At 38.4% G+C, this 26,685-nt stretch overlaps 1 protein-coding gene across 1 annotated transcript in view; it reads left to right on the top strand.

The window, feature by feature from the left end:
- Positions 1 to 26,685, top strand: part of LOC150094582 (voltage-dependent calcium channel subunit alpha-2/delta-3-like) — a 1,537,934-nt gene that overhangs the window by 1,382,456 nt on the left and 128,793 nt on the right. Inside the window, exon 30 of the mRNA XM_090412095.1 lies at positions 22,248 to 22,387. Within this exon, the coding sequence (XP_090268221.1) occupies positions 22,248 to 22,387 (140 nt within the window). The remainder of the gene's footprint in view (positions 1 to 22,247; positions 22,388 to 26,685) is intronic.

Here is a 26,685-nt window from a genome sequence, read left to right as displayed (position 1 = left end):
CGGAGATTAGCTCTTCTAATACATTCCTGAATGCTAACAATGATAAATCTTTCCTAATATCCTCATTTTTAATGGGATACTACCATTGATGCCATGGATTAGAGATAGATGTTGAAATTTTTTTCACTTTTATACTATAAGATGCCAAGAAATTATAATCTTGGTTTCATCCTATTTTCTTTGCATCTTTAATTTATAGTATAACCAAGTGAAAAAACTTTCAATATCTATCTCTAATGCAGAGTATTTTTGTGAAAAGGTGTGATATCTTTTGAATACTTGTATATGGAAAGATGACTTTTGCATGGCTTCAAGCTTGGTATCTCTTCTGGGTCTGGCTCCCACTGATGAGACCTCAATAAATGTCATAACCAGTCTGAGTAGCAGCTCTTCCCACAATGCACTGCATTATGGGATACTAAGGCAATTGATATGAAGTCATTAGCATTTATACACAAATAGCCCCATGAAGTTACTTCATGTGCAAAGTTTGTTTGCTTACACTTGGTTAAAGGATGAAACCAAGAATATAATTTCTTGGCATCTTTAATTTATTGATGCCATCTGTTCACTCCACTAATCTTTCTTAGAATTCTCATATCAGAGGTTTCCGGTCTTTGATCAAATGTTTTATTTCTAACCCAGCTCTCAGATCCTTAAGTTAAAATTGGTTTGAATACTGTCTTCTATACAGCAAATTAGTGTGAGTTAAGGGGATAAAAATCCCTTATTGTTTTTCAGCCAGTAAGCGAAACTAAGATTGAAAAACTATGATCTGAACGTTTCATGGCGATGAATTGTCAGCGTATCCAAGCGTAAGTGACCACTTGGTAGTGCCACACCACGTTCAGATCGTAGTTTTTCGATCTTAGTTTCGCTTACTGGCTGAAAAACAGTAAGGGATTTTTATCCCCTTAACTGATCAACCTCGCCAGAAAAAAATAGCCGTTTGGCTTTTCATTCTTAGCTAATTAGTGTTTTTGACTAATTTCTTTCTTATTACATATAAATTTATTCAGCTGATTTCCTACCATAATATTTATATTTATTTACCATTTTCACTAAAAATTGCTCCTAAATAACTGAAATGTTTTACTTGTTCTATAGGTTCACCATTCAGGATACAGTTGATGTTTTCAATGTTTCTGCCTGTTTAGATTGTCTTTGCCATTTTGTTGTTGATTTTCATAACAAATTTATTACAACAAATATTCAATTTATTCAGGGAGTCTGGCTTATTTGTACTGGATTTATTCTGAAGTATAACAAGCTTCGGAGTGAGCTTGCAGCCATCCCATGGCAGAACATATTGCAAGGGAAAGATGTTAGCAGTGCTTGGGATAAAATCAGCGGGTATCTGAGGAAAGCAATATCAGATTGTGTCCCCATGGTCAGGAGGTCAAACAAGGCAGGCATTAGATGGATGAGCAGTAGTATCAAGCTTGATCTGCCAAAAAAGAAAATGTTATGGAGAATTTACAAGGAGAAAGGCGATCAGGACACCCATGAGCAGTACAAGGCTCAAGCTAGAAAGGTTACCAGCATAGTAAGAAAAGCTAAATCAGATTACGAGACGACCTTAGCCAAAGAGATCAAGGGTAATCCCAAAGAGTTCTTCCGCTATGTGGCAAGTAAGAGGAAGAATGACTTCGGAAGGATAACTTTAGTGGGTGCTGATGGTATTGAGGTGACAAAATCAGATGTAATAGTCAAGTTACTGAGTGATCACTTTTCAAAAGTCTATCACCTAAGTGAGAATATCTCTATACTTGTAGCAATACCTAATGTGAGAATTGAAGCTAAAGAATCAGAGGTATTAAATATATTGCAAAATTTAAATGCAAACACTGCTGTAGGCTTAGATGGAATATCAGCTCGGGTGTTGCGTGAATGTGCAAATGAATTGTCAACCTCTCTTACTTGGATATTTAATTTAAGTTTGAACTTCGGTATAGTCCCTAGGGAGTGTAAGTTTGGCAAAGTGGTTCCTTTGCATGAGGGTGGCTCTAAAACTGCGGTATTTAATTACAGACCAATCACCATCTCAGGAGTAGTGGTAAAAGTATTGGAAAAGTTGGTTACACACCCTTTAACTCCTTTCAACCCAAGAGCGGTGTCTGCACATACATCTGTTCTGACATACCTTGCCAGAGAGTACCCAATCTAGAGTTCCCAACTTTGACCTTCTTTGGTCGAAATTTAGTCAAATTCATTTGCTGTCTCTGTTGCTCCCCAAATGCAACCAACCTAGCTCTTTAATTCCCTCACCTTAAAAATTAATTTTCACCAATCCCACTTTCCCAACAGCAAAATTAAACAGTGCTCATCTCCTCCCCCCCCCCCATGCAACAATGCTTACACAGCCACTCCCATACAAAAGTAGTTTGGCATTATAACAGTGCCAAGTGGGACAGCATCTGCAACTTCTATACAACATTCCTATGGATGGACTATTGCTTCCGGCCTTCTAACCCAAACATATGCACCTCACTTATCACCAAAGTAATCCTCACGGGCACAGAAACATACATTCCCCACACTACTCTGAACTGCCATTCCCTAACTAAGCCCTAGTTCTCCAAAAGATGTGCCAAGGCTTTAATGAAAAACCAAACATACCATAACTGGCTCAAATCAAGAACCTCATCCTCCTTTTGAGCTTATGATGATGATGAATAGCCTATTTTTCTACCCACTGTAGGGTGAAAACCTCTCTCATTGCAGGAGGTTTGGGTCTACTGCTCCCATGGTGACCCAGTCCATATTGGGAGAGTGTATCTATACTGGGGTGAAGGAATGTATGAAGGTGGAAGACAATCACAAACATCCATGCCTACGCGGGATTCGAATCCGCAGCCTATTGGCTGGAGAGCGGATAGATACGCTAACCACTCGGCCAACCAGGCCGGCTTAGAGCTTATACTAAAGCCCAAAATAGATGATGCAAAAAAAAACAGTGCTTTCAAAACAGAGTTTGAAAGAGCAAAAAGCAGAAAACTAGCAGCCTGTCCAAACGGCAGCTGAGCCTTTTGGTATCTCGCCAAATGATTGGTTCGTAACTTCTGCCCAACACTATTCCCACTCCTATCATACTCAGATGGCTATATTGCATCATCACCCACAGAAAAAACAAATCTTCTGGCTTCACATTTTGCTTCCGATGCACACATAACTGACAATGGTAAATGCTCCCAACCATTCCATAAGCCCAACATACAATGCCCCCTGTATTATCGTTTTTCCAGGAAGAGATCAGAAAAATACTGTACAAATTAGACACAAAAAGTCTCCTGGCCCTGATGGCATTTCTCCAATTATCCTGAAAGTTTGTGCACCAGAACTGACTGCTATCCTATGTCACCTATATACTCTCTTACGCTACTGATATCTATACCATAACCTGAAAACTTGTCTATATTCAACCCATTCCCAAGAAGGGCGGCAAGTTACTGCCGTCCAACTGCCACCCTATCTTGCTTACCTCAGTCCCGTCTAAAGTAATGGAAAAAATCATCAATTCCCAACTCCTGCACTACCTTGAAGGCACCCACCTAATAACAATCACCATTATGGATTCCATTGTTGCTGATCAACAGGAAATCTGCTCACATATGTCACCCATCTCTGGACAAACGCCATGGAGAAGTTTGGTGAATCTCAAGTGGTTGCATTTGATATCGCCAAAGCTTTTGACTGGGTCTGGCACAAATGCTTACTAAGCAAACTACCATCATTTGGTCTGTCTGAGGACTTCTGTAGTTCTATTGCCTGCTTTCTGTCTGGATGCACACTGTGTGTGTGTGATGTTGGATGATTCCTTATCCTCTAACCATACAACTAATTCTTATGTAACACCTCCAGGGAGTCCAAAGACTCATCGAGGGAGAGAGCACCTACTCTACAGCTCTCCATCTCCACTACTCCACCAACCGCAACTACCTTCATCATATACACCAATGCCATCTATCGCTGACTACTACCACTAGTGTTTTCACAGACAATCACAAACGTCCATGCCCACGGCGGGATTCGAACCTACAGCCTTTTGGCTGGAGAACGCATATGCTAGCCACTCGGCCAACCAGGCTGGCCAATGCTGGGATTAAAGTCCTCTCAACCTCCCTCTTCCTGCTGTATATCAATGACCTACTTCAGTTGACCTCCAACCCAATACACAGTTTTCAGACAACTGCACATTGCACTCCTCCCTTTCATTTGATAAACCTTACTCTACACAACTCACCTCAAACTACAGAACATCAACCACCACTGCCCTCAATTCTGATCTCTGAGCCATCCTCCAGTGGGGTTCAGATAACCTCATTAATTTCAATGCTAATAAAACCCAGTTCTGTCCTATTTCCCATAAAAAAAGAACTATTTTTTCCCCAGTATTCTTTTTGATGATACCCAAATTTCCAAACAATTTGAGATTTTTCTTCTTGGAATTACCCTGACATCAAACCTCTCCTGGCATAAACACATCACAACCATTGCATCCTCAGCTAGAAAAAAACTAGGATTTCTCTTTCGCTCAAGACATTACTTCACTCCCTGAATAGCTGTTAACATTATACAAATCACAATTCCGCCTAGCTATTGAATACTGCTCTTATATATGGGGTGGAGCCCCTAAAAGCTCCCTCAAAATGCTTGACTCAATACAGAAGAGAACAATTAAAATTATTAATGACCCATCTCTTACCAACTCACTCCTCCCACTTTCGCACAGACTTTTGGTTTCTTCAATATGTGTATTCTACAAGTATTTCCAAGTATTTGGGAAATGTTCATCTGAAATAACAACGATTCCCTCACTTAGTACTAAGTTCATTGGAACACGTGCAGCTGCTGCTCAACATCCCTTCACAGTGCACCTTGAAACAAACAGAACAAGTTTCTTTTCCTCTTCCTTCATCCCTGAAACTGCTGTATTGTGGAACAGTCTTTCCCCCCCCCCCCCGTAGTGTTTCCTAAGGAATACAATATATTCATTTCAAATGTAAACAAGTTCCTCCTTTTCCAACCCACTACCCATGCACGATACTAACGTAGTATATGTTGATCATCCAACCTCTCATGTATTTGCTTAACAAAATAAAATAAAATAAAAATTTTGATATCAGATTTTATACCACTTACCTTCATAATGTGATCCATACAGATAATGAATAAAGTGGAGATAATGTGCACCCTTATTGCACACCTGATTTTACCTCAAACCATCTTCATGTACCTACTTCAATTCTGACTGCTAACTTGCAGCTTAAATAGAGACCATGTATTGTTTGATATATAATGTCCCATTTACACAATATAACTGTAGCATTTTGAAGAGCTTTCCTCTTGTCACCTTGTCATATTCCTTTTCCAGATCAACAAAACTTAAATTCAAATCCTTGTTATATTCCCATGATTTCTCAACTATTTATCTTAAAGTGAAAATCGATCCTGACAACCTTTATTTAACCTGAATTGAGCTTGTTCTTCACCAGGCTTCCACAATTTTTCCTAGCCATTTCTCAAGTATACGTGCATAAATTTTTCTAGGAATACTCAGTAGAGAAATATCTCTGTAATTCTCACATTCAGTTTTATTTCCCTTTTTTTTTATAGATGTGTACTTTGTCATCTCTGCTCCAATCATCCAGAATTCAACCCTCTGACAGGCCTTCAGAATCATTCAGTGCATAATGGATAAGGATCTAAAAGTTAGACGACACATTGCCAAAATTGAGAAGACAACACAACTAATTCTGGCAATGAAGCATATTATACTGACTTGTAGAAGTAAGGAGATTCTGGTTCCACTGTATTGTGCACAGATTTGGTCACCTGGTTTTCCGAAGGCTGACAAGATGTTGGAAAGGGTCGAGATGCAACTGACTAAGGTAGTTTCTTATTTTTGGAATGTTCAATACGAAGAAAGATTGAGAAGATACAATTTTCAGAGTCTAGTAGATAGGAGGAAGAGGGGTTATGTGATAGAGACCTACAAGTCGTAAGGAGTTGTTATAGGATTAACGTTGAAGAGGGTTTTTCATAAAATGGTGGAGGATCAGGGAAGTACAAGAGGTCATCCCTGAAAGCTGTATAACCAGAGTGTGATCAGGGGAAGTAAGAAGAACATTTTTGCATAGAGAGTTGTGAGTGATTGGAATGCATTGCCTGAGAGTGTGGTGTCTGCAGAGAATATGAATGTGGTTAACATACAGTATGATAATAATTAAGGGGATACAAATCCCTTGCTGTTCAAGTATAATAAGTATGGTACAGTAGGATAAGCTGTGTGTATGACAAAGGAACCTCCTCGATGAGTCTCTTTGACTCCATGGGATCTCAGAATAATAATTTACATTCTTTCAATCTGCCTTCATACTCCACATTCCAAAGAACTTTACTACCTTTGTGAATATTCTGTGGACCCTTTTCAACATATCTGTGCACAATAATCCATATGAATCCTGATCAAGTTTGTACACAGTGGAATCATAACCTCTTTATTTCTGTACATCAAGGTCCCAGAAGTTCCGTTAATGTACATGGTGACATGTCATCAAATCCTGGTGTCTTATTGACATCGAGCTTATCTATTTCTTCCTGTGCAGTCAAATTAAGTCAATCCTCTCTTGTGTTCTTACTCTTAAGTTTTTCATGATTTCACTCTAATGAGAATGAAACATTCTTATAAATTGTTCACTGAATACCTCATTAGTGTCTTCTGCAGTTACCATTCTACAATTATCATCCATAAACATCATCTTATCGTAATCATTCTTCTATCTTAATGTCACATATCTGAAAAACTCTCTAGGGTTTTGATTTGCTTGATTTGTAATTTCTGCTCATACTGTAGATTTGCTTACCAACTCAGTTGCATTCCTGGCCTGCTCATTATACTCTCCATGCAATTGATTGTTACCATTGTTCATCTTGTTTTGCCCCCCCCACAATATCTTATTCTTCCAAATTTCATGCTTAATCCCTTTATTCATCCATTTCACACCTACTTTATTCAGTCTTTTGATCTTTGGAATGCATATGCACATTGATGTTGTTAAATATCTTTTGATCAGTTCCCATAGCATTTAACTCCCTCCCTCTTAACACCTCATTCCATGCTATAGCTCCAAGCTGTCGCCTAAGCTTTTCCTAATCACCAACTTTGTAATTCCACATATATCCTTTCCTTGCAGAAGTCTTCTTATCACTATATCCAATCCAGCTGATCATCACTTAATCATCATTCTCACTAACTGAAGGGAAATGTGAAACCCCACTCATAATGACATCCTCTGATGAAATGATCAGATCTAAAACTCTCGATCCTCGTATGCCTTCCTTTATACTGCCTGAAATAGTTGTCTCTCAAGAACTGGAGAAATTCATTTTCCTTATTCTGAAATGCTATCTCTTCATTCCAGTCTGTGCTTAATTGAAATTACCATTCTGTTGTTTACTGTCCCAAGTTGCTTATACATTTTTTATCACCTCTCCTCATTCCCTACTCTGTAGTAACATCCAACCAAATATCTCTTCCTGTCAATTTCCACCTCACACCATACTGATTTAAAACCATTTCCACTATTTACATTTCTCATCTCCACTTTCTGGAGACATAATTCGATTACTATCATCAACAGCAACCCCCACCCCTTCCCTTCTTTCTATCCTCATGAAATCATACCTTCCATTTCTATTCCCATCAGAATATCATCCTTATCCAACCATGTTTCACTTATTGCAACAATTTTTGGGTGAATAAACTCCATCAACGAAACTGTTTCATCTTCCTTAATTCTGAAGCTCCTGGCATTCGTAAATAAGCACAGTAATTCACTTTTAAGTTTATAACCAGTCCTGTCCATGCCACTTGTAGGTTGTGATTTCCCCATATCTGACCATTTCTAATTGCCTATATGTGTCTTCAGACTCAACTACATCCCAGGCCATCCCCATACACACATTCACATCCATTCTCCTTATGCGGTGTCTTCCTGTCCATCTTGCATTCTCATTTTATCATTATCACTCTTGGTACTACTATTCTCATTTACAATCACTTCAGTCTCACCAGTTCTTTCTCGTGATCTGTGGCTTCACCTCTTACTCACATCACTCATTCCTCCTTGTAGCAATAGTCTCTCTAAGTGACTCACACCAAACTGCATTTGAATGCAACTTGTTACTTTTCTACATTCACAAATCTCCACTCCATTTTTACACAGCTCTTCCAGTATGCCATTATCATGCCTAAGCAACACACCAACCACACTGTTGTCTGTCACTGTCCTCAACAATTTCTTGATATCTATTCTTAGATGCCATTTATGTCCAAACAATCATTTGTATCAACAACCACCACCAGCTTGCTTGGTCATCTGCTTCTCCTATCTAATGCATCAGTTATCCTGCTAATTCTCCCTCCTGGAAAACATGCTTTATGGAATCTCTCATTTACCACACCTTTCACAATGGAACCTCTAAACATTGCTATTCTCAAGTCATTTGTTGCTTCTTTTTCTCTGCTTTCCTTCATCCTAACCTTTTGTACTTGTCCATGCTTATCCACTAAACTTCTCATCTCAGTGTGCATATTTTTCAATGCACTTCTCATTCTGATCAACTTATTTTTCAGTTTCTTCCTGGCAATTACACTATGTGTCAGTCTATCATTCATTTCTTTCGTTTCCTCATTCTGACTTCCTTAATTTCCACGGTGTCACTTTCTTCTTTTCAGTTATACCTTCTTTTGCTTCTGGAGTCCTGCTTGTTTCAATTATGTGATTTATACAGTCATTTGCTCCCATAAGTACACACACTTTCATTCCATCTGCCTATTTCACATTTACCGATAAATTTTCATCTAACAGAATATCACACTTTTTCCATATCATATCCTTACCCTCTCTCGTCTCCTCTTCAGTCTCTCCACAAACACATACTCCACATTTTGCCATGCATACATGTTGCATTCATGACAAATTGCCATTCTAAAAGTCCACACCATTAAATTACGTTTGATTTTCGCGGCATGCAATGTGTTGATCTTATTCTTACTGCTATTTTGTAGTTGTTTGCCCCAGGCTTCAAAAATAATAAAAATAAAAGTCTGTTTCAAACACACAGATCTCCACAATCACTAGTTAAGCTATGATAAATAAATAAAAAAATACACCAAAATTCAAATTGCTATCACTACTTTGCTAGAAAAATAAAACTTATCATTTCAACAGCCTTTCACTAAGTGGTACACTAATGCCTTCTCCATATATAATGACCCCTCTCTCTCACCACCACCATCTTTTCTCAAAATACAACAAATAAACATTCACACAGAAATGAATCACTTTAAAACATAAACTCAACTGCACGCTGTATATCAGTCTCATCCATCACACAACAAACTCACTTAAAAACTGTTAATAGTACGTATGACTGAATACAGGGTGTTCGGGATAAATTTGACATATTTATAATTAATTATATTTTTCCGTAAGTTACATGTATTAACACACACTTCTCTTCATTTAAAAGTTTGGACCCTTCTTCATTCATATACAAGATGTCAGAAAGGATGGATAGCTGGAACCCACCTCAATCATGGAAGAGAATAACTTGTATCATGATGATTCGTGCCCGCCATCAAAATAAGGATATTACGACTGCTGCCCAATGCTCCCTGAATACAGTAAAAACAATCAGGCATGAACTAGAGACTTGCAATGGTGACTACGAGGATGTAGCAAGAAGAAAGATCCCTAGCAGACGATTTGATTGCGTTCGTACAGCAGAATTCCTCGCAAATCTGCAGGAACAGGTGTTGAAGAACCCTGGCATTGGAATTCGGGCTTTGTTCGTGGAGTTGCTAACTGTAGTCAAGCCCTGGATAACAAGGGTAGCCAATGGTAGGCCGTATGTATGGCAGCAGGATTCGGCCCCTTGCCACACCTCTGGGAAAAGTCAAAAATGGTTGTCTGAAAATTTCTACGACTTCACCAGTCCAAATGTTTGGCCTCCAAACTCCCCAGACCTTAACCCCATGGATTATTTTGTATGGGGCGCAGTTGAAAAAGACACCAATCGCACTTCCAGTAATACAAAAGCCCAGTTAATGGATAAAATTAAAACAGTTTTTGCGGCCCTTCCCAGGGAGACTGTAGCATCAGCTTGTTCGAGGTTCCGAAGCAGAATTGAAGCTGTGATCGATGCTAATGGTGGTTATTTTGAGTAAATCTTGTTGATAGTATTGTAATTAACTCTGCCTGTAATGTTTTTTTGTCAATTCATTAAATTTAATAGATACAAAGAAGATTTTCTTTTTCCTTACGAAACTGTCAAATTTATCCCGAACACCCTGTAAATTAAATTCAGTCCTATGGACTATCTGGTAGTTAGATAATGCATAGGATTAAACCTGTTGGCAAACACTCTGGGAAGTTTCTGATTAGTAATATGGCAAATTACTCTGCTGCTGCTACTGATTACTTTGCCAGGTTGTACCTAGAAGGAGTCCAAGTATAGCAGCTTGTAGGGAACAATGTTGATGCAACACGTGGATTTGGATCTGGGCACTAACTATGTGGGAGTTGTGTCCAGAACTCCATTGCCCTTACTGCATGTACCTGCTCTAAAAATTGTCACAATATTCCACTAATATGAAAAAGAGACAACACAAAAAAACTGTAGTGATACTCTGGTTAAAAACTGAACATCGTAGTTAAAATATTGGAGAAGTTGGTAAAAGACACAATACAGAACTAGAATGAGAGGAATATGATCCTCTGTACTGAGAAAGAATAGTTGTGTGAAGGATAGGTTTTTGCCTTAGTAAATAATTCACAGTTTATAATCACGTGACAGTTGAGTTGGATAAAGGAAACAGCTATGCATTTATAATTCTAGATTTTGCAAAGCCATTTTACAGGATGTCACATGCATTTATGTTACATAAACTGGTGAAATGGTGTTTGTAAAATAGATTTGGATAAGAGGATTGCTCATAGAGAGACATCAAATTGTAGTATATGGGAGAAATCTCATCCAGGAGAAGGCTGATGACAAGTTGTCCACTACTGTTTAATTTTATATCAGTGATATAGAAAGTAATTTAAGGGAAAGTATTCAGATGTTTGCCAATGATGCAAAGATAAAAAGAGCAATAATCAGTTAATATGATACAGAGATCCTGCCTGGCAGTACAGCAAAGGATAATGGCTGCTTGTTTAACATGGCCAAGTGTAAGGTTATGGGATGTAGAGATCACAAGCGGTGTACAACATTGATGGAACTGAACTGCACGAACCATAGGATAATTGTGGACTAGGAATTGAAGTTTAGAGGGCATATTACAAAGGCAGCCAAAATACATATTCGATTACTTGATTGTTGTAGAAAGACTGACAAGAAGCGAAAGGGAGATTATTATTCCTCTTTTTAAAGCTTTAATAAAGCCTCATATTGCATGCACATCTGGTCATCGAGATTACAGGCAGCAGGAGTATGATAGGACATGTTTTTTGCTTGGAAGACAATGAATGGATATAATTGGTTGCAGAGAGGTGATGAATAGGCAGAAGGGATTGATCATGCCTTCACTCATTCACTGATGAAGCACTTACAGCTATGTGGGCAGTAGGAGGAGAAATGACTGTGGAGGAATGATATTGTGGGATAAAAATGGGAATAGAGTGACTGATGCAGAGAACATAGTGGAATTGTTCAGTGACCACTTTATTTTAGTATTTCATCCTGGAGGAGTCAGTTTTAATGCTAGAGGGATAGGGCAGGTTCAAGGTTTAGAGGTACAGGAGGAGAGTGTGTTTCAGATACTGAGAACTCTGGATGTCAATAAAGCTTTGGGACTGGATGGTATTTCACCACGAGTTTTGAGAGAATGTGCTAGGGAACTGACAGTGCTTTTAACCTGGCTTTTCAATGAAAGTCTGGCTTCGGCAAAGGTGCCCAGGAAATGGAAGGAAGGTAAGATAGTGCCATTGGATAAGGGTGGTAACAGACTGGAAGTGTCTAATTATAGGCCAGTCTGTGTGTCATCAGTAGTTGTTAAGATCTTGGAGAAAGTAGTGAGGGACCGTATACAGCACTGGGTAGATGAGGGTAATGTTATCTGTGAGAGTCAACATGGATTTGTGAAAGGGCGCTCTTGTTTTAGCAATATGCTAGCCTTTTATAATAAAGTTACAAGAACATTAGACGAGGGAAAGGCATATACTGCAATTTTCTTAGACTTAGCAAAGGTATTTGACAGGGTGCCACATGACAAGCTGATATTAAGTTGCAACACATGGGTCTGGATGTCAGATTGGTCAACTGGATTCAGGATTGGCTGTCTGATAGGTATCAGAGAGTTGTGTATGGTGGAGCAGTTTCAAGGAGACAGAAGGCTACAAGTGGGGTCCCACAGGGCTCAGTACTAGGACCTATATTGTTTAACCTTTATATCAATGACATTGCCAGTGGATTGCAAGGGGATATTCAGTTGTTTGCGGATGATGCGAAGCTGGGAAGGATTATTAGTAATAGTGCAGATGTGGTAGCCCTGCAAGAGGATTTGAATAAGCTAGATAGATGGGCAAATGAATGGGGATTTCAGTTTAATGCAGCAAAATGTAAGGTCTTGAGGTTTGGGAAACATTGATGGGATGCTGCATACTCTATGGGAGGAGTTATACTAGAGGAAGTTGGGAGACAAGAGATCTGGGGTTGATGATTGATAGAAACCTGAAGTTTAGGGGACATATTGCAAAGGTGGTGAAGGTAACACAGAGGATTGCTGCAATTATGAGAAGGACACTGATCTGCAGAGATAAGGTTATCATTCCATTCTATAAGTCTCTGATCAGACCACACTTGGATTATTGTTCTCAGATTTGGTCCCCAGGATTTGAAGGGAATAAATTAACTGTGGAAAAGATACAAAGACGGATGACAAAGATGGTCTCAGGACTGTACAAGGATAGTTATGAGAATCGGCTGAGGGAATGTGGACTGCAGAATTTTGCGGATAGAAGAAGGAGAGGTGATATGATTGAGACTTTTAAACTGTTGAGAGGTGGTTACATGGTTGACACTGGGGAGTTCTTTCGCTTGGTTGATCAGCGGGAAGGAGTGATGACAAGAGGCCATCCCTGGAAGTTACGAAAGGAAACTGTGAGCAAGAGGGTGAGGAGTGATTTCTTTGCATGGAGGGTGGTTGAGCCGTGGAATGCATTGCCTGATAGAGTGGTGAGGGCGAGAATGGTCAATGAATTTAAGGAGTGGTATGATACTTTGTGTTTCTTAGGGGGAACCTCCCCTCGATGAGTCTTGACAGACTTTATGTTCTTAGGAAGGACCTCCCACGATGAGTCTTTTGACTCCATGGAGGCCTGAATAATAATAATAATAATAATAATAATAACAACATCAGTGAATGAGTGAAGGCATGATATGTTGTGTGATGAATGATTAGTACAGAGCTCCTGTTATAGGTCTTTAACTCCATGGAGATGTCAGAAAATAATAATAATTATTATTACTATTTGATGAAAGTTTTTTCACATGGTTATATTATAAATTAAAGATGCCAAGAAATTATTTGTAAGTGGAGGTTTCTGTAGTTTAGAAGTTCACATGGCATATTCCGGTAATTGGACCACATTTTTTTATTAAGCTATATAAAACACAATGAATTAATAAAAGACCTGACAAGTTTCGTAAGTCATTTGACTTAAATCTTCAGGTGTAAAAGGTAACTTAAAGTTTAAAACACAAAGAAAAGAGAAATTATTAGTAATAGTTCATACTATACAATTGTAGCCATCTTACTATTCATAAAATTAAAAATCAGAATGCAGATTCAAAGCAGTGCTGAGTTTGTTCTGTTGTTCACGTCCATAATGTCCGAGGTCTGATTGAGGTATATTTTTAATTAAAGCTGACCAAACTTGGTGGAGAATTAATCCTTGATTTTATTGCATTGTGTTGCTATTTTAAGCATGTTTGCAGCTTCTTTAAATTTCCTTATGTAACAGTTTTTTTCTATGTACGACATGTTTGTTTTCTGCCAGAATACATTGTGGCCAGTGGAAGTGGTGTGGAAAGCTAGACCTGATTTGTGTTCTCTTCTGTTTTGCACATCCTTTTGGTGTTCATTCATACGAATTTCCCAAGATCTTCCTGTCTGTCTTACATAGCAGATGCCGCAAGAACAATAAATTTTGTAAACACCTGGTTTTTTTAAAGGATGACGAGGAGGTTTCGGCGGATGTAGAAATCTCGAAATTTTTTCCAGCAGCAGAAAGGCCACTTTGATGTTATATTTGTTAAGTAATTTAGCCATCTTGTCTGTAACATTTTTTATATATGGAAGCATGATAGCATTTTTGAAATCTTGTTTCTGAGAGATGCTTGTAGGAGGTGTGTGGAGGATTTTTTTGATAGTCTTGGTTTCATGACCATTCTTTTGAAAGATCTGTATTAGATATTCTAATTCTTCATTTCTCTGTTTTTCTGTGCTGGAAATGTTATAAGCTCTGTACCTTAGGTTTTTATTAGACCTATTTTTTGCAAAGGGTGGTGATGTGAGGCCGCATTAAGAAATCTTCCTGTGTTGGTGGGTTTTCTATACGAGGTGGTATCAAAACGTTTCGCGATTAGGTTTGTAACACGCCAACAGATAATGAAGGTAGGTGCTCCCTGTGACTGCACACAGTCACAGGGAGCACCTACCTTCATAAGTCAGTGTGCCAAAACACATCATCCTGTGTACATCGGGAGCTGCGCAACTGATGCTATTCTGACCGCCTGCATTATCACATCTGCGATTTCATCATGCACAGCAAGTTAGAACAATGAGCAAACGTGAAATTCTGCATGAAACTGGGCAATTCATGTTGAGGATCATTACCGGTGACAAAACTTGGGTGTACGGGTACGACCCTGAGACGAAGCAACAGTCTTCACAGTGGAAGAGCCCATCATCTCCACGACTGAAAAAGGTGAGGCAGGTCTGCAGCTCGACCAAGTGCAAGTCTTTTTCGACATTGGCGGCATTGTGCATTGAGAATTCGTACTCAGGGGCCAGACCGTCAATAGCGAGTTCTACTGCCAGGTTTTAAGGCATGTGAGGGAGGACATTTGACGAAAGCGACCAGATCTGTGGCACGCAAAGAACTGGATGCTCCACGATGACAATGCACCCTGTCACCGAGCTCTTCTCACACGTGAGTTTCTCACCAGAAACAACATGATCTTACTTCCGCAGCCACCCTACTCGCCAGATTTGGCTCCTGCGGACTTTGCCCTCTTCCCGAAGATGAAGATCCAGTCAAAGGTCACCGTTTTGACACCATTGCGAAGATCCAGCACGAATCACGGAAGTTGCTTGATATGCTTCGAAAAGAAGACTTCCAGGACGCATTCCAGAAGTGGCAAGGGAATGTGTCCTGGAAGTCTTCTTTTGTTCTGGAAGTCAATAAAATGCTGGGAGTGCGGTATTGATATGCAAGGGGACTATTTTGAAGGTGAAAGTGTGTAAATGCAGATAAATAAAGTAATTTCTCGTAAACAGAGCTAATCTCGAAACCTTTTGATACCACCTCATATATTGAGAAAAAAAGCTTATTATCCTTTTCATTGACTTCTAATAGAATGTCTAGAAAAGGCAGTTTCGTAACGTCTTCTTCTTCTAAAGTAAATTTTATATTATGGACAAATTATTTAGGTAATCTTTGAAAGCAATGAGTTCATCTGTTGTTCCTGGCCATATGATGAACATATTGACTACATAGCGTAGTCATATTTTTCGTTTTTTTTATTATAATTGTTTAAAGCATTATTTTCAAAGTTTTCCATAAATAGGTTAGCTAAAGCCAGAGAGAGGGAAGAGCCCGTAGCCAATCCTTCTTTTTGTTCCCAAAATTTGTCTCGATACATGAAAAAAGTATTATTTATACAATGTTTATGAAGATCTACGATGTCCAGAGCAAAAGGTCTTCCAGGAGAGTCACAGTTTCGTTTCTTGGAACATTTGTAAATAGGCTAATAATATCCGAACTTGCTAAGATGTCTGAAGGTCCAATATCTTTTACTTTTTCAATAAAATGTGTACTGTTCTTGATGAAAGAAGATGTTTTTCCTGTATGAGGTAAAATCATGTTGGTGAGATGTTTTGCTAAATTAGAGGTCAGAGAGTCTCTACCATCCAATAGTAGATGGTAGAAACTCTCCAACCTCTAATTTAGCAAAACATCTCACCAACATATTTAATGATATTGGTGAAGATTTGGATGGAGATATTCAGTTGTTTGCAGGTGATGCAAAGTTGGGAAGAACCATGAAGATGTTGTGGCCATACAAGAAGACTTGAATAAATTGAGTGATTGGGCATGGAAATGGGGATATGAGTTCAATGTTGCACAATGTAAGGTTTTAAAATTTGGAAAACAAAAATAGGATGCAGAATTTATGCTTGGTGAGGATATATTGTTGGAGGTGGAGGAAATAAGAGATCTGGGGGTGATAGTGGATAAGGATCTAAAATTTAGTGGACACATAGTCAAAATTATGAAGACAACACAAAGGCTTCTGGGAATGATGCAGAGGACACTGACATGTAGAAGTAGGGAGATTCTTGTTCTGTTGTATAAGGCTTTGATTAGGCCATACATGAACTATTGTGCCCAGATTTGGTCACCTGGTTTTCAGAAGGGTGAAGAGATGTTGGAAAGGGTCCAAAGGCGACTGACTTCGGTAGTTTCTGACCTCTGGAAAGTTGAGTATGAGGAAAGATTGAGAAGATGTAATTTGCAGAGTCTGGTGGAGAGGAGGAAGAGGGGAGATATGATAGAGACCTACAAGTTGGTAAGGGGTTGTTATAAGATCAATGGTGGAGAAGTTCTACAGAGAATAGTGGGAGATCAGAGGTCATCCCTGGAAACTGTATAAAGAGAGTTTGAGTAGGGGAGTGAGAGGCAGGTTTTTTTCGTGAGAGTTGTAAATGATTCGAATGCCTTGCCTGAGAATGTGGTGTCTGCAAGGTGTTTGAGTGTGTTTAAGACACAATATGATGAGCTGTGTACATGTGTGATAAAGGGACCTCCTAGATGAGTCTTTGACTCCATGAGGTCTTGGGGTAGTAATAATAATAGTATCTGGAATATCATTTGGCATCTGCTTTTTCTCAAAATTTCCTCTGCCTCATTTTGGCTTTGTCTTCATTTACTACTTGACTGCTCTCCTAATTCTAATGACTGTACTATTTTGATTATCTTTCTATGATAGTTGATTATATGCATATAATCACCCAGAAGAATAAGATTATCTTCCTTGGAGATTTGAACATCTACAGTTCTGACTGGCTCCCCTTCTCTGACTTCTCAGACTAAGCTGGAAGAGAAGCTGAATTGTTTACTGTCAGTAATAATCACATGCAAATTCTTAACCCATTTTATTTTAATTTTTGTTTTTGTGGGGAATAACTTCATGAGAGGTTGTTTAGTCTGTGGTGCACTAGTATCGTGCTTGACAAGAACGAACTTGTTCATGTTTATCTTGAAGAGCTGTGGATTTGTATTCTTGGGAAACACATAAAATGGCAGACTGTTCCACAGAACAATAGTGGAAGGGATGAATGAAGAGGAGGTGAAATTTGTTCTCTGAGTTTGGAGATGCACTGTGAGGAAGTGTTGATTATTTGCTGCATGCATTTGGACAGATTTGACAGAAAGGGGTGGTATTATTCATCAGTGTGAGTGCCCTTTTCTGTTTAGAATCTAGTATCTTTAGGGAGCTCTTAGTGAAACCACCCAGGATATGAGAGTAATATTCTTTCTCTCATATCTCGGATGAATTTGTGATTTGTATAAAATTAGAAGTTGTTTGGAGTTAAAGTAATGCAGCAGCAAAAAAGAAAACCAAAATTTTTGCAGGCAGAGTACCATATTTGTAATATGTTTATGCCAAGAGAGAGAGATTTGAGGTTAGTGTTATCCAAGAAGATAGATCTTATCAAGCTAGATAGTGAGAACAAGTTTTGACGGGAAAACGGAGTGAAAATATATAAACGGAAAGCGAGAGTAAACAAAAGCAGTGAGTCAGCAGAGTCAGCACTAGAACTAGGGACTGGGTACAATTGGAGCACTCAGCACAGTAATGGCACTGAGAACAGTACAATAGAGATGCGGAAATTATTTATTGGCTGCATGGAGTTAAATAAGAGGCTGTAGTACAAAGAATAAAGTGCTGTAATCAGATTACGAAGGATCAAGATGTAAATTGACATCTCAGAATATTGATATAGAATTCTGAAGTGAATGTTTGTATTCCAGAGCTTTCAAGGAAGATAAATGAAAGCTGATTCTATTGTAAAGTAGTATATGAGGAATAAGTGAATTTTCTAGTGCAAGTGTGTCTGCATATGTGATGTGCTGAAATTAAAGATTAAATTAATTTAAAGAAGATTACTTTTGAAATGTGTAGCTCCAGTGTGATAATTAACTAAAGTTTTAAGTATGCCTCAGTGAATAATATGTGCAAAGGTTTATTCCAGTAAGAACAGTTGTACTTTATAGCATTTTAGAGTGAAGTTATAAGAATTATCTCATTCTGTTAAATCCTAACATTAACTGTGGTGTTTATGCTAAAATTAGCCGAAGCTAGAAGATTAACAGTCTTCCCCCCTTAAAGTGATAGCTATCTCTTGACAGAGCTATGTGATTTCTGATTAAGGGATAGATAAAGAATACTATTGTAAAAATATTTGCTGTGAATTTCAGTGGTCAAGAACTTTAGAACTATCTTTGCCTATTAAGAGGAAATTAGATTTTGAAGCTCAGTGTTTAATACCAAAAGTTAAGTGAATGTTATGTGTGGTTGAACTGAGTTATTTTTGCATTATCTTATATCCAAAGTATGCTCATGTATATATTATAACCTTGCATTAAATGTTTTGTTTTATTGATTTCAATTTGTTGTTAGCATGTTTCTTTTCCACTGCACCGTTCATAAAATTATCGGACCTAGCGGGAACCTCAAATGTTAATGTAAAATTCGGCCTATATATAAACATTAGACTGCTAAAGTTAATTAATATTTGATCACACTATATTTGGATTAGTAATCAACATACAATTAATTAACCTTAATAAGAACAACGTTAAAGCAAGATGGTGGATCAAAAGACAGGAAGGACGATCCAACACTAGCATTGAAATTGACAAGATTATTCACACCCCACTGATGAATATTTTGGAGATCCATATTTATTATTATTATTATTATTACATGACCTCCAGGGAGTCCAGAGATTCATTGAGGGAGGGCATCTACTGTACAACTCTCCATCTCCACTGCATCTATCTACACCAACGCCATCTACTGCCCACCACCACTAGTATTTTCACAATCGCAAACATCCATGCCCACGGTGGGATTCGAACCCCAGGCTTTTGGCTGGAGAGCATATACGCTGACCACTTGGCCAAACAGACCATTTAAGGTGGTAGTGGTTAAGGCTTTGGAGATTGCAGTGATTTGTACATTACCAGGTTTGTCAAATGAAAAGAAGGAATGCAATGTGCTGTCATCAGCAAAACTATTTATTGAGTTAGTAGTCTGCTAAAGTTTATCATTTATATATAGAAGGAATTGGGACGGTGAGAGAACAAAATCATGTGGGACCCCCACATTTGTTGTATGCTTTGAAGATAAGGAACCATTATCCCAAGTGAATGCTCAATTAGAAAACTTGCAGTCCAACTACAGAAGTCTGGGGTGGAGCAGACAAAATGATGAGAGTTTACTTAACAGGCCTTTGTGCCAGACCCAGTCAGAAGCCTTGGAGATATCAAGGGCAACACCACTTGGGACTTGCCAAACTTTTCCATGATATTTGTCCAGATATGGGTGACATTAAGTGAGTAGATTACTGATTGACCAACAGTGGCATAATCCATAGTGGCAGTCATTTATTAACTGAGAAGCTTCAAGATGACTTAATCATTGAGTTTTCATAGCTCTTTCCATTACTTTGGAAAGAAGTTTTGGAAAATGCACAACAGTTAGCTATGCCCTTGACCTGGTTGTTTAATGAAAGCCATGTAGCTGGTAGGATTTCTGAGGAGCAGAAAGAGGGATCAAATAGTACCACTCCACAAGTACAGGAGTTTCCAATTATAGACCAGTCTGTATAATTGCAGTTGTACTCAAGGCATTGGAAAGATTGGTTAGGAATAGAATACCGGACTGGGTTGTTGGGCATAGCAGTCTTTATGATGGTCAGCATGGATTCGTAAAGGGTAGGTCATGTTTTAGCAGTTTACTTGCATTTTATGATAAGGTAATGAGTGTGTTAGATAAGGGAGAATCATATACAGTGTATTCTTGGATTTTGCAAAAGTGTGTACTATATTATCATGTGGTATTGGTGTACAAGCTGTAGAGGATGGGAATAGATAGTGTATTGGTTGGAGATTGGCTCTCTGAATAATAGGTTGTGTATGATGGAGCAGTGTCTCAAAAAAGGAGGGTTACCAGTGGCATGCCCCAGGGTTTTGTTCTCCCCCCCCCCCCCCCGATGTTTAACTTGTTTGTAAATTATACATCACGTGGGCTGACTGAGGATCTTCAGTTATTTGCTGATATTGCAAAGTTTGGGAGAAATATAAGTAGCACTGCTGATGTTAATTCCCTTCAGGAAGATTTGAATAGACTTTTGACTTAGACAGAGTAGTGGGATTGTAGTTTTAATATCAGTATGTACAAGCTGTTGTATTTTGGAGTGCAGAATTATAAAGCTGTGTACTATATTGACTATCTCAATGTGGATAAGGTTTGAGATTTGGGAGTGATGGTTGACAATAGACTGAAGTTTAGAGGGCATTTTGAAGTGTTGCAAAGACTGCACATCATAGTGCTGCTATGAGAAGAACTACTGTATAAAGCACTGGTCAGATCACACTTGGGCTATTGTGCTCAGATTTGGTCACCTGGTTTTCAGTGTGATGTGGAAACATTGGAGAAGGCCTAGAGACAAGTGACTAAGAAAATATGAGGACTTTGGGATGCTGGATATGGAGAGAGGTTGAAGAGATGTGAATTGCAGAGTTTGTTTGATAGGAGTTAAAGAGGTGATATGATAGACACATTTATGGTGAGAGGATTTTATCGGATTAATCCAGAGAGTATTATAAAAAAAGTAGAATGCGAGAGGAAAGAACCAAAGGCCATCTCTAGAAGTTATGTAAGAGTGTGGTGAAGAGGGGTGTGATGAGTAGATTTTTTACATGGAGAATTTATCTTGAATGGAATACATTCTACCAGAATATATTGTTAACGTAGGGAGTGTTAAGGATTTTTAAGATAAATTAAAAACTAACTCACAGTGAGTCTGCTGACTTCATGGAGGGTGCAATAATAATGATGATAATAATAACTTATACTGCATTTGCTGTCCCTATAAATCATGTTGCAAATGCCAATACCACTAGCCATAGTTTGTCCTTTGGTCTTCACTGTCCTTGATAAACAGCTGAATGATCTGATTCTAGCATTCCAGTTAGTTCCAGTCTGGGATGGAATAACTGGAATCCAGCGATAGTGCTGTGTCACTCTTTTGAGTGATAAAGAAATTAATGTAACTGAATTCAGTTGGTATAGGTTTAGATTTGTTATCGTTCACTTATTTTATAGTTTTTGTTTCCTACTTCTGAAAGATGTTTTACATAGAGAAACATCTGAAATAAAATATTATAGTTTCATTGAGGATCAAAGAAAAATCAGCAAAAGTAAAAAGTAAATAGCACACCTCATTCCATTCTACCTATAATGGTATGCACTGAAATGTATATGATCGTCATTATCATCAGACCATTATAGAGTAAAAAGACTATTCACTTTGTAAAGATGGATCAACTTGTCCACTTTGGATTATAAAATAATCTTATACTGAATTAAGTGAGCGTTACTATGATTGCATGCAGATATTATGCCACTGCAGAGTTTTCTACAATCAGTGGTTACGTTCATGAGCCAACTGTTTACTGTTAATAGGAGTGAAGATTATCATAAAGTATATATATTGATCTTGGGGTTAAATAAGTTAAAATCCTGATATTTACTGAACATTTTCATATGAAATCCTAATTCTTTAGTGAACATTTTCATATGAAAATGTTCAGTAAAGAATGCTTTTTGAAAATCCATGTATATTATTTACTGAGTCCACTTTACTTTCTGGTTCTCTTCAGGGTCCCGGAATAATAGTCTTGTAACAGGAAGCCAAGCCATTTATTTAGGTTTAGGAAAGAAGAAAGCACCTGCTGCTGTAGTGGGCTTGCAGTTAAAGCATTCATCTTTTGCCAGCCGTTTTTTTAACATTACAGGAATGGTATGATTTTTTTTTTTAATATTTGTTTATAATTTAATTTTTAGATTATTCCTATATCTACACTATGTTTACGAACATATTTGGACACCTTATGTGCCATGCAAATATTCAGGGAGTGTCTATGTAAATCTGGTAATAAAAGTTGGAATGTGCTGCATGTTTTGCACTGTACTTGATATCAAAATGCCACATTCAGCTGACCTGACATGGGATGGTAGTTGAGTGTCACATCAATGTGTCTTTCTTTCGATGACATTGCTACCCATCTCAGTAAACTGAAATCCACCATTTCTCATGTTTTCTGTGGAATATTCAAACATCCTACAAATCATTGGTGGCAGACCTCACAGTCAACATGGAAAATGCTGCAGGTAAATCTTTCTGCACTAGAACTGTTCTCAGAGAGTTACATGCTTTAGGTTACCATGGCAGAGTAACCTAAAGCATGTAACCCTAGCTGCTGCGAACAAGCCACACATCACCCCACTCAACACCAAATGACATTTGGACTGGTGTCTTTCACATCATTCCTGGATTGGAGATGATTGTAAAGATTCTGTAAAGCGATGAATCACACTTCCAAATGTTTCACTCTGGTGGTCATGTTTGGATCTGGAGATCACATGGGTAATGGTTCCATCAGCACTGCATCATTCCAAGTTCCATGAAGGCTCAGTAATGGTATGGGGGTGTTTCAGTTGGATGGGACTTGATCCATTGGTGGATGTGCCCAAAACCATGAAAGCCCGATGGCTACCTGGAATACCAGTCATCAGAAGCATGGACGATTTCATGCTTCTGATGTTATTAAAGCAAGAGTGCCCCTTTAACAAATCCATGTTGATTCTCACAGATAACATTACCCTCATCTGCCCAACACTGTATATAGTCCCTCACTAATTTCTCCAAGACCTTAACAACTACTAATGACACACAAACTGTCCTATAATTAGACACTTCCAGTCTGCTACCACCCTTGTGCAACAGCACTATCTTATCTTCCTTCCATTCCATATGCACCTTTCCTTCAGCCAGACTTTTATTGAAGAGCCAGGTTAACAGAGCTGTCAGTTCTTTAGCACATTCTCTCAAAATCTGTGGTGAAATACCATCCAGTCCAACAGCTTTACTGACATCCAGTGTACTCAGTATTTGAAACACACTCTCCTCCTATACCTCTAAACCTTGAACCTGCCCTATCCCTCTAGTATTAAAACCTTCTCCAGGATGAAATACTGCAATAAAGTGTTCATTGAACAACTCCACTATGTCCTCTGCATCAGTCACTCCATTCCCATTTTTATCCCACAATGTCATTCTTTCACAGTCATTTCTCCTCCTACTGGCCACATAGCTAAAAAATTCCCTAGGATTTTCTTTAGATCTTAGTGCTAATCTCTTCTCATATTCCATTTTTGTCTTCCTCACCATACTAGTCACTCTCCTGGCCTGTATCTTATATTCTTCATGTATCTGCCCTCCACCCCTCTCCTCATATCTCTTCCATAATCCCTTTTTCAACTGCAGTTCCTGTTTGATATTGTATGTTGTCCACTTTATGCGTAGTGATATGTCATCAAATTCTATTGCATTATTGACATCAAGTTTATTTATTTCCTCAAATACCCCCTGCTCACTCATAATTAAGCCATCCCATGCTATGGCCTCTACACTTAATTTCCTATCGATTCCACCCTGATCAGGATGAATCACCGAATAGCTCAACAATGTCTTACCATTCTATCACTTTCATCCATTAACTTCATCTTACCATGATCATTCTTCCTTCTTGCGACATAACTTAAAAACTCTCTAGGGTTTTTCTTTGCCTAATTTGCCCTTTTCTGCTCATACTCTAGTTCTCCCCTGAGTCACTCTTCTTTCTTTTCCCAGATTTCATGTGTAAGCTCTAGATTCATCCATTTTACACCTACCTTATTCAGCCTTTTGGCCTTCAGAATACATTCACACATTGAAGCTGTTATGTATTTTTTTTTTCAGTTTTCATGCAGCATTTATTTCTTTACTACTCAATTCCTCATTCCATGTTATAGCTCCAAGCTGTCTCATAATCACATGCCTTATAATTCCACATATATCCTTTGCTCACAAGAGTCTGCATATGACTAGAAACAACACAGGTGATTACTTCATGATCACTCTCACTAACTGGAGGAAAGTGTGAAATCCCTCTCACAATTACATCCTCTGATGAAATTATTAGGCCTAGAACTCTTGATCCTCAGGTGCCCTCCTTTATGTGTTGCCTGAGATAGTTATCTCTCAAGAATTAGAGAAATTCATTTTCCTTATTTCAAATGCTATTTCTTCATAATACTGCCATAATTAAAATCACCCATAATAATTACCCTTACTTTGTTCACTATTCCCAGTTGTTTATACATTTCTTCATCACCACCCTCAACATTTCCGGGACTATAGCAACATCCAACTAAATATGTCTTCCTCTCCACCTCCACATTATACCACACTGCCTTATAACCATTTCTACCATTTCCCCCTTTCATGTCCACCTTATGTGGACTTAATTCCCCTGCTATCATCAACAACACTCCTCCTCCCTTCTTGCTCTTTCTATCCTTGCAAAAAATACTGCATCCTTCAATTTCTATTCCCGTTACAATATCATCTTCATTCAGCCATGTTTCACTTATTCCAGTGATTCTGGGATGAATAAACTCAATCACTGAAACCATTTCATCCCCTTTATTTCTGATACTTCTGTCATTTTTGAACACACAGAGCAGTTCATTTTTAGGTGTGTAGCCAGTTTTATCCAAGCCATGTGTTGGTTGTCGTTTCCCCACCACACCTGCCCAATCTCCTTTATCACCACTTACCACATGCATCTGCTTAGTCTCATCTTTCCCCACTCAAATCACAATATACTCCATCTTCATACACACATTCACTGCCACTTTCAACATTCACCCTCCTTATGCCATGTCTCCTCTTTCCACCCGAGCTTCCCCTCATTTCCCTGTTCCTCTTGCATTACTTTTCTCTCTTCATCTCTCGCACTACTACTACTGTTTCCACTGCCAAGCACTTCTGTCTCTTCAATACCACTCTCCTGATTTTTCCCTTCATCTCTTTCTTCTGATCTCTTGCACACACAACACACTGTACCTCCATACACTGTACTTTCATCCAGCAACACTTTCTCCAGGACATCCACTCCAAAGCCATTTAAATGCAACCTGTAATTTTATTCTTCCCTCAAACATATGCTATACATCCACATACTTCACTCCCTTCTCCTCACATATTCTTATATAATATTCTATATAGAGAATATTATTGGCAATTTATCATTGTGGATATTGATTTCATCAAGAAAGATATACAAATGATCAGATTTTCAATATACACAAAATACTTGAAAAATGTAATGAATTTGGAATTGAAATGTACACCTCTTCATAGATTTTAGAATTGCATTGATACCTTAGGCACATCTATATTATTTATTGCAGTGTAGGATTTACAGATTCCACACAGACTTATTGCTTTTCTATTAAAGCAAATAGAATTGTATTTATACTGATTATTATTACCCCATGACCCTATGGAGTCAAAGACTCATCTAGGAGGTCCTTTTATCATACACATAGCTCAACATACCGCACTTTAAACACACTCAAATTCTCTCCAGACACCACACTCTCAGGCAAGGCATTCCATTCATTCATAACTCTGCATGCAAAAAACCTGCTCCTCACTCCCCTGCTCACACCCTCTTTATACACCAGGAATGACCTCTGGTTCTCCCCTTACCTCCCACTGTTTTCTGTCTAACCTCTCCAACATTGAGAGGTCTCTATCATATCTCTTGTCTTCCTCCTATTCACTAGACTCTGTAAATTTCATCTTTTCAATCTTTCCTCATATTCGACATTTCAGAGGTCAGAAACTACCTTAGTCGTCGCCTCTGGACCCTTTCCAACATTTCTTCGTCCTTTTTTAAATAAGGAAAAATCCCTAAGAAAAGAATAAAAGACAGATCATCCTTCTATATGAGAAAGGTGATGAAGCACAGAGCTTGGTCTTATATAAGCATTTTATAAAATTTATAGATACCAGATTAAACATATTGTTATTCAGGACCTCCAAGGAGTCACTACAATGTGAGGTCCACTTTACACAACAAAGGATCGAATCCTCCATGGGCAAGTCCATTCCTTGTTGTGTAAAGTGGACCTCCATCCATGTGGAGGTCCACTTTACACTGGTGGGCAACCATACAATCATGCAGCAGGAGGCACACAACAGATTGG

Source organism: Typopeltis vanoorti, chromosome 22, assembly GCF_054136105.1.
Source record: "Typopeltis vanoorti isolate ZY-2024b chromosome 22, IOZ_Tvanoo_1.0, whole genome shotgun sequence".
Classification (NCBI taxonomy): Eukaryota; Metazoa; Arthropoda; class Arachnida; order Uropygi; family Thelyphonidae; genus Typopeltis; species Typopeltis vanoorti.
Note: the sequence above shows the minus strand (reverse complement) of the source record. Positions and strands in the feature narration are given on the sequence as shown.